Below are 12,049 nucleotides of genomic sequence, written 5' to 3' on the forward strand. Positions count from 1 at the left end.
TGCCAGTATTACAAATGGGGCCACTTCAGTATGTTGCTGTAGTTGACAATTAAAGTTCTGTTATGTTAAGCAGCAACATCGACAGCTAAGAGATACTGTATGCAAAAACATACAAACTGTTGCTGCATGCTCATTTCACATCATCTTAGTAAAATGAAAGTGTTAATATTTATCTGTAGACACAACCCAACGCTTTCAACTGACTATAGTAATTAAAATACATACATAAATACATAAACATTACAGTAAACTATTGTTTTCTCTCCTGTTTGACAGTTTAAAGTTAAAAAAAAATTGCTGAAAATTTACTGAACCCCACATATCCAAGACTGACTTCTTTATTGTTTCAAAAGAAATGAATTGATCGACTGGAGTCATGTTTATTAGATGTGGATTATTGTGGACTATTTTTATCAGCTGTCTGGACTCTCATTCTGACGGCACCCATTCACTGGTGAGTGACAAAGTGTTGTCATGCTAAATTTCTCTAAATCTGTTCTAATGGAGAAACAATTTCATCTACAGTACATCTTGGAGTACATTTTTAGCTTATTTTCATTTTGGGGTGAACTAGTCCTTTAAGCTGCTTTTTCTTTTTCAGCTTAATGAAAGCACAGATGTGTGTTTGTGTGTGTGTCTTATGTCAGCAACAGCAACAAAACACCATCAGGATAACACGTCACAAAAATAATGCAATAAACATTCATTAAATAACTTGCAACACATATTAAATGTAACACAAAACACCCTAATTTACTTGTAACGAAAATCAGAAGAACTGTTCATATACCTTATCTATATTAATTATATGTTATGTAATGTGTCACACAGTGTTTTTATATATATATATATATATATTTTGATCATAAATGATATCGTACATTATAGTTTTTATTTGCAAAACAAAACATACATTTAACAGTAATTATTCCTATTAAACCATTTACAGTTATTTTTTTTCACTGTATATGTCAAGATAATGTAAAGTTAGCCTATTGACAGGTTTAGCATTTTACTTTTAACATTTTTTTTCTTGTGTGTGTGTGTGTGTGTGTGTGTGTAAACATTTTTTTTTAAGTTTTTATAGTGCATGTGGCTCTGAATACAGTGACATTAATGACAAATAATTATTATCTGAGTAATTAAAAAAAATTGTGAAAAAAAGACACCCTTATCGAATCTAAAGCACTTCCTCTCTAGCGTTCACCCTCTAGCGCCTCTCTCTCACACCACAGAAAAGGCTATTTTTCTTAACCTCTTAAAAGCCTTTTAATGAGGCAGAGTCCTTTAAGCCGAGGGACAAAGAGGACCCTCATGCGGGAAGATGTGCGCTCTTCTCCAGCCACCTGCCCAAACACAGGTGATTGCTTTATAAAGAACTCCTGTCAGCACACACAATGGGAACACATCCTACAGACATGTTCACAATGACCTCTGGGCCCTCCAGACCCTTCCATTGATTCCCCAGCATGCACTTGAGACACAAGAGGTCAAACTCCAGACGGCCCAGATTCTGCAGCATCGCCTGTTTTACTACATTTGTTCTAACTCAGTGATCTGCTCATGTTTAGAACGAAGAATTCACCCCACATGAGGTCTTCAAGCTTCTGTCTTCCTGTTTTGGAAAATGGTCGGTTGGCTCTTGACTGCAGTGATTTGTGTGCTGCATTTCACTTAAGGTGGCTCACAGTAGCATCAAGGTAGGCTTCATTTTGAAGATGTGGGAAAACTATAGAGGGTTTGGCAGCTTTGAGTTTTATGGATGGCGTTAACCAAAGACAAAGAGGCTTATTCGATTTATTTGACAGTCTGGAGGGTTTAAATGTTAACAGAAACACAGCACAACCTGAAGCGTATGGGATCCTGCTGAAGCATTTGAGTGAAAGTATCTGTCTTCACTTACCGTATAACAAGCTCAGTGCTGAGCAGACACTTCTCAGGATGTCTTGCCATAAAACAAGACAGATATAAACGTCACTTGAATATGAGGAGCTAATTATCTGCTTGTAAAAGAAGAGCACATATTTATTCACCCAAGAATGGAAGGTCTCTGTCTAGAACCAGCTCTGTCATACCTAAATTTTATATGATACATTGTGTTTCAGATTTTTTTTTTTTTCAGATCGTGTTCAGTACATTGTGTGCAATTTTCCAGGAATTGTTTGTGTGTGTGTATAATTTTCTGTCTTGTGGTTTGTTTCTTAATTATTTCCATAGATTCATGTTTCAAGTACATTATATGCATTTTACACTATTGTGTCAAAAGATTTTCATAATGCAATGTAGTTAAAAAATTGCTACATTTTGTTTAAAACAACTTGCCAATAGCAAAGGAAATATAAACATAACACAAATGATCTGCCTTATTAAATTTCATAATGCAGCAAATTTATCTGTAACTATAATAGATAGATGTCTTATTTGTACTTGTTTCTGCATATTTTAACCTTGAAAAAAATGACACTTATTTTACATGCAGCATTGACACTGATTTATGGCATATCTGACCCATTTACATTTAATTTTTCCGGTATCTTCCTTCCATTAAAATGCACTATGACTTGAAAGCCCTGACCACTTAAACATGAGGAAGACTAGAAGTTTATCCAACCTTGATGCTCTCTGTGTCAAAATTCCTCTCAAGCCGATGTGAACAACGCAATCACCTACAGAGGAACGATACGGCTCTGAAAATAAAACAACAGACGAGACTTGTGCACTGAAAGATGGCTGATCTTGTGCTCTGTAATTAAGCCAGTCTGCACTTGATGAAAGCAAATCCGACTGGCGGGGCTGCAGTTTCACAGCCAGTTTGCTTTTACGACATAATTACTGTACAAATCAAATGAGAAGATTTCATATTTCACCGGGACAAGCGCGGACTCCAGTGTCAACGATTTCACTGACCCACACCCCCGAGGTAGAGAACAGGCAGTCTAAATCGTTCAGTAATTCACCTTTATTTGGGTGCTCCAGGGAGGTCTGACTACAAGAATCCAAATTACTGCAACTTGGAGAGAGTGGTGGCAATTATTCAGACCGTAGGTGTGGTTTTTTATTATATACAAGCTACGCTTCACTGTTTCCCCCATTCCAATGTGTCATCAAGTATCTCCAGAGCTTGTATCAGCACGACCTGAGCTCATATTTCATTTATACAAATGGAGTTGTTCTGCAGGGGAAAATTAATATTGGACTGTGCAGAATGGGTGTCAGCATGCCATCCAATACAATGGTGGCTGAAACAACATAGTTTCACACCCTCACTCCCCTTTTCTTGGGTGACGTACATCCCACAAGCTTAGCAACTAAACAAAACAATGGTTGTTAACCATTTTAAAAGACTACGTTTAGTTACTGTTAGTGAAAAACTATTAACAAGACTAATTTAAGTCTAGTTTTCTTTAGCTTTTCCAGTAACAAGTTACGTTTAGCAGTTTAGCATGAAAACTCGCTACATCACTGGTCTGTCTGCAGTGTATTTTTACTCCTTATTCCAAATAGCTTTAGTGTTGAAATAGCAATTTGAGGTGAAGCTACTTTTTCAAAAGAGTTGAGTAGAAAAGGGTCAGTGATTGAACTACTTCAAATTAGCAGCTTGTAGCTACCATTCTTCAGTTTCAAAGTAGCTTCTCCCTCACTGAATTTGTGTTATATGCATCCTTTTACATATTCTCTGCACTGTCCGAGGGTACAATTCTGCAGAACGTGTGTAAATATGGCCAGACGTGGTAAAGGGAGCAAAGAAATGTTGCATTCTTTAAAAAAAGGAAAAAATGAAATTGTAATATTCTAAAAGGGGATTTTTGGAGTGATACCATAGAAGAGCCTTTTTTTAGACTTCCAAAAAAAAAAAACTCTCAGTAAACAGTTCTTAAAAGTCAATATAAAAAAAACTTGGAAATGTGTGACTCTCATTTCTGCGAGACCTAAAAAAACGTTGCTACAGCTACATTTCACTGCATTTTTCAGGTGCATGTCCACTAGAGGCGCTATACGTGATGTCATGCTTTTGATGCAGATTTATTAAACCGCCATGACAAAAGCATGTCTCTGGGTATGTTTGCTAAATTGAATGTGTTGTTTACAGTTTGTTTCTCAGCACTTTTAAAATAACCACAACCCTTATGCCTACCCTAAACCTAACCAGTAGTGTTTACAAAGGCAAATGTGTTTTGGCTAGAACACTCTTGACTCGTACCTGAGTGCTACACATTGCAATGCTATACCAGGCGAGCTAAAGAGCAAGTTTACTACAGTAAAACATACATAGTAAGCTATTTATGTGTACATGGGTCGAAGACGAAAATGTGTTTAAGCATAAAAAAGTGTACTACTGCTTTAAACTGTTGTAGTCCCCCCCCCCCCCCCCCAAAAAAAAAACAAAATGCAAAAAGTTTTATGTTTTATTTAATTGCAATTTCGTTTTTGTTTTTTTCTTGTTAAATTTTACCCTGATTTACAGAAGACACCCAGTAAAATTTCATTCAGTGAAACAATCTTGTCAGGCACATTTACAACAAAAATCTATTTATGACATATTAAAAGACTAATTACTTTCACCCCAAATACTAATGAGTTGTAATTTTACATTTTTAACATTTGCCACTATCCTAGGTTTTTCCTGTTTGTCAGTTATTTTTTACTAATTTAAAACACAATAAAATTTAGTATGCTCCATTATTCTTTTAGATATTTTAATATGTACACATCAGAATAAGCTTGTTGTTTTAATTTTTGCATAAATATTGTGTTACACTGAATCACAGTATAACATTATTTCAACCAAATTTTGAAGTTTTATTCTCCAAAAACCTATGTGAAACCTTAAAAGCAGACATTCATTTAACATTTAATGTGCTTTCTATTGACACAAAATCACTTTTGTACATTTATTTTGATGCGGACATCTTAATGTCTTTGACCCACATACATATACATACATTTTTGTTTCGTTTTTCAGAAATGTATACTGGGTCTCCAAAGACCCTGAGTTGAGAACCTTTTTGTGCAAAGTGGATGTTGACGATGCTGAAGGTTCTACACAGATGCCCAAAAATATTTATCTTTTATTGGTAGCTGCAAATGATTCTGCATGCAAGCCAAAATATTTAATACATACTGTAAACAGGCAAGTGAGGGGAATATGTAGAACTTTGTGACAGTCAAAATCATCATACGACATCTCTGTGGCACGGCCGGCATCTTAAACTAGGACAGGAAGTAGGTATATATGGTCTTTAACACCGCAAACTCTTTGTTCCTTTAGATCATATCTCTGCAGTGGACAGATTTTCAGAACCCACAGCTGCTGGATAGCCACAGCGTAACCACACATCTGAGCATCTCTGTTTTATTAAGAAATTCTGTCCGTACCCTCTCATTCCCACGCCAAGCCAGCTGGAGCAGATTTTTCCTGGTTGCCGTCTTGTCTGCCTCATGGGCTCATCCTGCTCACAGGAGGCAGTTTGACTGGGCAGTGGTCAGGGGAATGGAGATCAGTAACTGGATATATAGAGCAGGGGACTGCTGGGAAGACTCCCTGTCATCCGGTGGAAACCTAGGACTCTGCGGTCGCAAGGCATGGTCAAGACACAGGCCGCAACCCCTGCTGACACCCCGTTTGTTGCGACCGCTCTTCGGTCAGACCCCTCATTTGCCTGCCACTCTCTCTGTGTGCAACCAATTTGGATCCTAGTCATTTTGGCCTGGCAAATAAGGGGCTACTTCACCACCATAGAGAGATATGTCTCTTCCCATGGCAGTGAGACCTGCCATTACGAACGCCCAAATGGGACCTTAAATGGGGCACCAAACTGAACTGTGACACCAGCTCATGTGGGGACATGGTCAGAGCTACTTGGCAGCCCACTGGTGTGGCTGGTCATAATTAGAGTCTGAAAAAAGTGAGACCTCGAGGGGAAACTGGTGCCATGAATGAGGCTCTGGGAATCTGACTTCTTAAGCTGCTGGGGACGTGCTGGGATCGGGATGTTTGCGGGCAGAAGATGTCTCCCAGATGTCCGGCTCCATTGTAAACATATTCATCCCTCTTTCTTTAAAGGGACATTCACTACATGTTTCTCAAACTTCAAGGATGAACAAGACAATAGAGGATGAATGAACTAAGGAGTGATATTTGTTTACAATATCTCTAGGTCAGACTGCTCTTAGCTCAGGGGTCTCTCCATGAGTGGCTCTTTCAAGAAAACGTCTATGCTGTGACTGGCCAAGTGTAAATGTTCTATGAAGAGGCTTTTTAAGTGCTTCCCCTCCCCAGCATGAAACGCTGTTGGAGTTACAAAAGACCCACCTGCCTAACAAAAGACAAGAAGGGATGAGGCAAGATGAGAGAGGTCAAGAAAGGTCAGACAAGATTAGACTAAAGAGGAGGAAGGGCAGGTGCAGTGAAGATGGAGGTTTTACAAATTAGGGAAGTGCTCGGGTCAAAGGTCAATTGCAAATCAGCCCTGTTGTGCTTAACTTGCAAGTTTAAGTGGATTATTATGGAAAATTAGATATGCATTTAGACTTAATAAAAAAAAATATGTGTTTGCTGATTGCTCAAGACTATCTAATGGTACTTTATGATATTGTACTAACATGATTATGTGCAATCATATAACACAAACAAAACATTGACCTGGACGTAAAATAATTCACAAAAGATGATTTTCTTGTTTGTTTTCATTTTTATTTTTTATTTTTTTATGTTTTTTTACATCCTGCTGTGGATGGATTTAGCAAAATTATGAACAGATATAGTGACAAAACATTTGAATAGACTCACCATTTCATAATGGACTGCAAAATATAAAGATTTTTTTGCATCATTTCATAAAATGCCACTGAAATTACAAATACATTGAGTATTTAACAATGAACAAAACATACACGCGCATATATCCATAGAAATGTACGGAAATACCTGCACCAAAAAAAGGAGGCGAGGGAAAGAAACAAATGGAAAAAGGAGAAAACCCTGCTATGATATTCAATATCGTAGAAAAACATAGGACAAAACATTTGTCGCATTTAAAACACATATACAGAAGAGCTCAGTATTCTTATACTTCAACACTGTAAACATCATTTAAAGACAGTGTCATAGTTATTCTATTTTTTTCACTCCAATTACCTGTTTTACCTCCACTGTCAATAATTCAAAAAAAAAATCAGTAAAGAAATGGCTTAGTCATTTCTAAAGCAAATCTATAAGTTAAGTCCTCCCCTTAAAAATGAAGCACATTTTACATTTCCCAAATAAATGAACAGTCATCCTTAGGATTTGATCCCTCTTAATGAATTTGAATGATACTGGTTAAGTTAGTTTGTTCATGGATTGCTTTTGTCCGCTGTATAGCAAAAATTGTCCGAAAATAAAGGCTGAATATGAATTTGAGGCACATCCGTGTTGTCTGGTTTTGTCTGTCTCTGAAAGCCATTGGTAGCACTTCAGTTCGACATTCTTTCTTGACTACAACACATTTCCTCTTGATTTTCTTTCAAGCGATGGCCACTTCCTGTCATTTACGCAAAAAAGCGGTTTGCCAGTTTGCCGAGTATCTGAAGTAGGTGATAAACTACACATCCATTTTTAAAAAACATATATAATAATTATCACCCTTGTGCTGTACATTTCTTTATGATGTAATCTGCTGACTGATTTTGAGCGGGCGACATCTCTGTTCAAGTCAGAAATCAAATGTAAACTGTAAAAAGCCATGAACATAAATGGCAGGATGTTGTAAATAGCGAATACGCAGAGAGAAAACAGTGGTGTGTGTGGGGTGGAGGCGAGGGCTTTGGTGTAAATTTGAGCTGACGAAGTATGAAAGAAGAGAGGTTGAGGTGATTCAGTGTGTAGGAACAGAGTTTGTAATGAGGAAATCATTTAATCCTAGGATCCTTTAGAGGACAGGCAGTCACCCAGGGCTTCCAGAGAGCTCCGACACAATTCAGTAATTGCAGTTTCAACAACGCACAGGATGGTGCATATAATGCTGCTACAGCTTAATGATCTGCGTGTGTGTTTACTCAAATGATTTCTACAGGTGAGCACCTGTGCTTTTATATTGGTGTCCAAATAGCAGCTATTGGATGCTTTCATGATATATTGATTTGAGAATGGAGACATTCCTTTATTTTTTTTAACAGGATTAAAAAAAAAAAAAAAAAAAAAAAAAAAAAAACTTGAGTTTATGATACACATTTGATATGTAACAAGTTTATGGCTTCCCTTAACAAGTGAATCCAGGCTGAATTATTCAAGACTGCACAGTTGGAAAGCATTCAAACTTAACTAAGGGATAGATGAGGTTGAAATAAATGACATGGATGTCAATTTGAGTGAATGTAAAGATTTTGATCTTTAAAAATAAAATCCGGGCTATAAGAAATGTCAGCCTAAAAATTCAACACTGGTGGCCTCAACAATGTTTATATACTGGAACCATAATAATGTAGGGGAAATATAGTCATTTTTGTTGTCATTTGCATGTTAACGTTCTCATAAATGTCATGTTTGATAAACTTTCATTTAGTTTCATCTCATTCATTTCAAAGGTTGTCAACAGAAAATCATTCAGATGCAGTCAAACTGCCTTTCAGCTGCCTTAAAACATCCCTGGGTTCTTTGCCCCTTTAAATTGTTTCATATTTTATTGTCAAAGTGACATTCAGTGCTTTACATGTCTACTGAATATAACCCATGGTGAGTGGGGCCATCGACAGCGACAACATGAAAACGTTCTCAGATTTTTAGAAGTTGACCTCTTCTTCAGAAATTACCCATTTGTTGCCTTTGAGGAAACTAGTTTATAACACAAAACTGGCTGAATGCCAAAATCTCAGTATTTGTCATTTCATAAGATGGGGTGTAGAAATATAATTTTAGGAACTGAATGCATTAGAAACCCATCGATAATGTACCTGCACATGCCATGTATCATTACAAATAATCCAATAAATACAGAAATTATTGCACAGTAGAAAGGCTCCATGAATTCCTAATGGACTACTCCTCTGTTAGTTGCTGGGATATACAAGAAGGGTTTAAGAACCACAGACTAGCATTTCCCTGTGTTCTCGTTTCTCAGGTGGCAGTTCGTTTTCACTAAAAAATAAAATAAAATAAAAATCACTCCAAAAAATATAGTCAAGAAAAAGACTATCCAGCTAAACCCATAATGCAGTGCATTGGTAAGTGGTCTCAAGCTCTGTCGGCCTGCTCAAGTTTGACGTCATTGGTCAGCAGATGCTCTCCATGCCACTTCTTCATGTGTTTTTCCAGGGTGCTGTACACGCTAAAGGGCATGTGGCAAATATCACAGCGATACACCTCTTTGCCAAACAGCCCATGGGTCTTCATGTGCCGTGTAAGCTTGCTGCTCTGGGCACAAGCGTAGCTGCACAGATCACACTTGTAAGGCCTTTCACCTGTGTGGCTGCGCCGATGCACGGTCAGATTACTGCAGTTCTTGAACACCTTTCCACAGTATTCACAGGTGTCACTCCGTCTGCTCTCCTTGGAGCTGGGTGGTCTCCCTGGCCCAGGACCTCGCAGATGGAGGTGAGGTGTACTGCTGCCACTTCGCCCTGACATCCCACCGCCTTCCAGAATTTCCCCTGGAGGGGTGGAGAAACGCAGGCTGCCTGTCTCAGATGAAGAGTGCTCGGAAGAAGTGCCGAAAGGTGACTGCCTGGAGTCGTTGTACCCCTGGAAGGGCTCCCTTATGAAGTGGCGGGATGCAGCATAACCAGCAAGCAACTGGGAATATACATTTTCAGGGGATATGACGGGCACCTGTGGCAGCTCCACATCCTTCTCTACCTTGATCCTCTTAGCGGAAGACCCAGTGAGGCTGGAGCTGGAAATAGGCATTGGCTTCCGGTGGAACAACGCTGAGATGGAATCCTCCGGGCCACAGCCTCTGCCATTCACCATGGGCCCCCTGTCTCTGTCAGTCTCCCTGGGTGCTGAATCTGTGTGCATCTCCTCACATGCCCTGCTGCCCAGTGGCAGTCTCAAGTGATTGTCAAGGTTGTTGTATTGGCTTTCTGTCACTCTGTCAGTGGCCATTGGTTTCTCTTCTGGGGAAGGTCTTGGGCCATTCTCTCTATTTCTGCTCAACTCCGAGTCCATACTCAAGTTGGACTCAGGCCTGCTCCCATTTTGTTGTGGCTCCTCTTCTTCTTCCTCTTCCTCCTCCTCTTCTTCATCCTCTTCTTCTTCTTCCTCCTCCTCATTATCCAATCCCTCCCTCATGCCATTGGCCTCACTGTTCTTAAGCCCCTCTCCAGCTGAGTCTTGCCCTCCCTGCTCAGGTGAACTCCCCATGGAGCCTGATTTGTGCATGTGTGTCTTCATGTGCCGCTTTAGCTTGCTGGCCTGCGAACATGCATGGTCACAGAGATGACACTTATAGGGTCTTTCGCCAGTGTGGCTACGTCTGTGCACAATCAAGTTGCTTTGGAACTTGAAAGTCTTGCCACAAAACTCACAGGACTTGGCTTTGCCAACCTGATTTAGCGGTGATGAGGAATTGCCTCTGGATGGAACTGATGGTGGCTGTGAGGGTGTGGTTAAAAAAGGTAGAGGTTTGGAACCATGCTGGAAAAGAGTGGGGCTGAGAAGCCGATGCATGGGGGGCACACGGTTAGGTGATAGAGGGGGAGTTGGACCACCATTATTGTTGCTGCCCGCCAATTCACGAAGGCGCTGAGAGAAGCCCATGGATGGTTCAATGCCCATGGGTGTCAGCCGCATCACACGCTCAAAAGCACTTGGATGCTGGGACAAGAGACCCATTTCCTCAGGGCAAAGGCGTTCCAGAGGATGTCGGGGTGGTGGAGGGCTTACAAAGGGCGGGGTAGATGGCAAGCGAGTTTCAATGTATCCAGGTGGTGGAGGATCTCGTAGCAGTGGGGCACCCATACGCAACAGTTGGAAAGGGTTGCTGCCATCACCCAGAAAGCTGGCTAGAGGGGAACGAGGCAGGGCATCAGCCCCCAGTGGTGGAGGAAGGGCCATGCGAGGGGTAAGTGAGCAGCTAGTAGGGTGGGTGTCCAGGTAGATGCGTATTCCGTGGGTGTTCTGTGCATGCTGCAGCAAAAACCATGCGCTGGTAAAGGGTTGTTTACAAGTGGTGCAGATGTAACTGGAGGGCTCATCTTTTCCTGGAAGACACAAAACAAGTGTACGGAATTAATATATATACACATTAGCTATAAACACTCTGATTTGGTGTGAGGGGAGGTTGAGATAACACACTTTAATAGCTTTCCATGTCATTTGCGCATCTGTTTGTTCTCTGTGATGGCTTTGAATGTAATCACAGCTAAGAGTCCTCTATGGTGAGGTTCATGGATCATTTCTGTTTAAAAATTAAACAGGCAACATGCAAAAGACATCACATTGTTCTGCGGCGACAGCCATTTTCTAAGATTGAATGAAAATTACATCACCCTAAGAGGGGAGAAAAGAGCTCTCTGATAGCCTAGCGGGTTATCTACTATGCTGCAGGGCCGGCTGCTCTCTAAAGCTGTGTCAAAGAGAATCTGCCTATATGTGACTCACCCAGAATCTGAGTCACACCAGGGGGTTAGTGAGAGCAGGGAAGCTCCCTGAGGGCTGGAGCCTAATGCAGATGGCAGGTATCGCCCACAGGCCACATTGCATTGTGCTAATGCTAATGTCAGCAAGACTTTAATATAGAAGTCTCCCCGTTCAACACCCCAACACCCCCACCCTTCACTTTTTCCATATGGGGATAATTCCTTGGCAAAAGAAAGAGAAAGAGAGGATTAAGAAAGAAAGAAAATGAAAGGGAATCATGTTGACAGGTCTATACACTGACATAGTCAGGTGCACAGTTAGCTATTGACAAATTTACATTTGTGTGATATATGATATTTTCAGTGAAATACACTTTGCAAATACATGCCAATGCAGTCAGGTGCATGATTTCACATTGAAGAAAAATTTTATGAATATTATCCATTTTTGTTCGTAGTATTATGTTGCCTATTATGAAAGACACTGAAAGTG

The 12,049-nt window shown here is 40.0% G+C and overlaps 1 protein-coding gene across 2 annotated transcripts in view; it reads right to left on the reverse strand.

The window, feature by feature from the left end:
* Nucleotides 1-6,985: 6,985 nt before the first annotated feature.
* Nucleotides 6,986-12,049, reverse strand: part of bcl11bb (BCL11 transcription factor B b) — a 30,217-nt gene continuing 25,153 nt past the window's right edge. For both annotated transcript variants that reach the window (XM_026233803.1, XM_026233804.1), the window contains exon 3: nt 6,986-11,178. In XM_026233803.1, coding sequence (XP_026089588.1) covers nt 9,212-11,178 — 1,967 coding nt within the window. In that variant the 3' untranslated portion in view covers nt 6,986-9,211. The remainder of the gene's footprint in view (nt 11,179-12,049) is intronic.

The sequence above is a fragment of the Carassius auratus genome, chromosome 45 (assembly GCF_003368295.1).
Source record: "Carassius auratus strain Wakin chromosome 45, ASM336829v1, whole genome shotgun sequence".
NCBI classification, from domain to species: domain Eukaryota; kingdom Metazoa; phylum Chordata; class Actinopteri; order Cypriniformes; family Cyprinidae; genus Carassius; species Carassius auratus.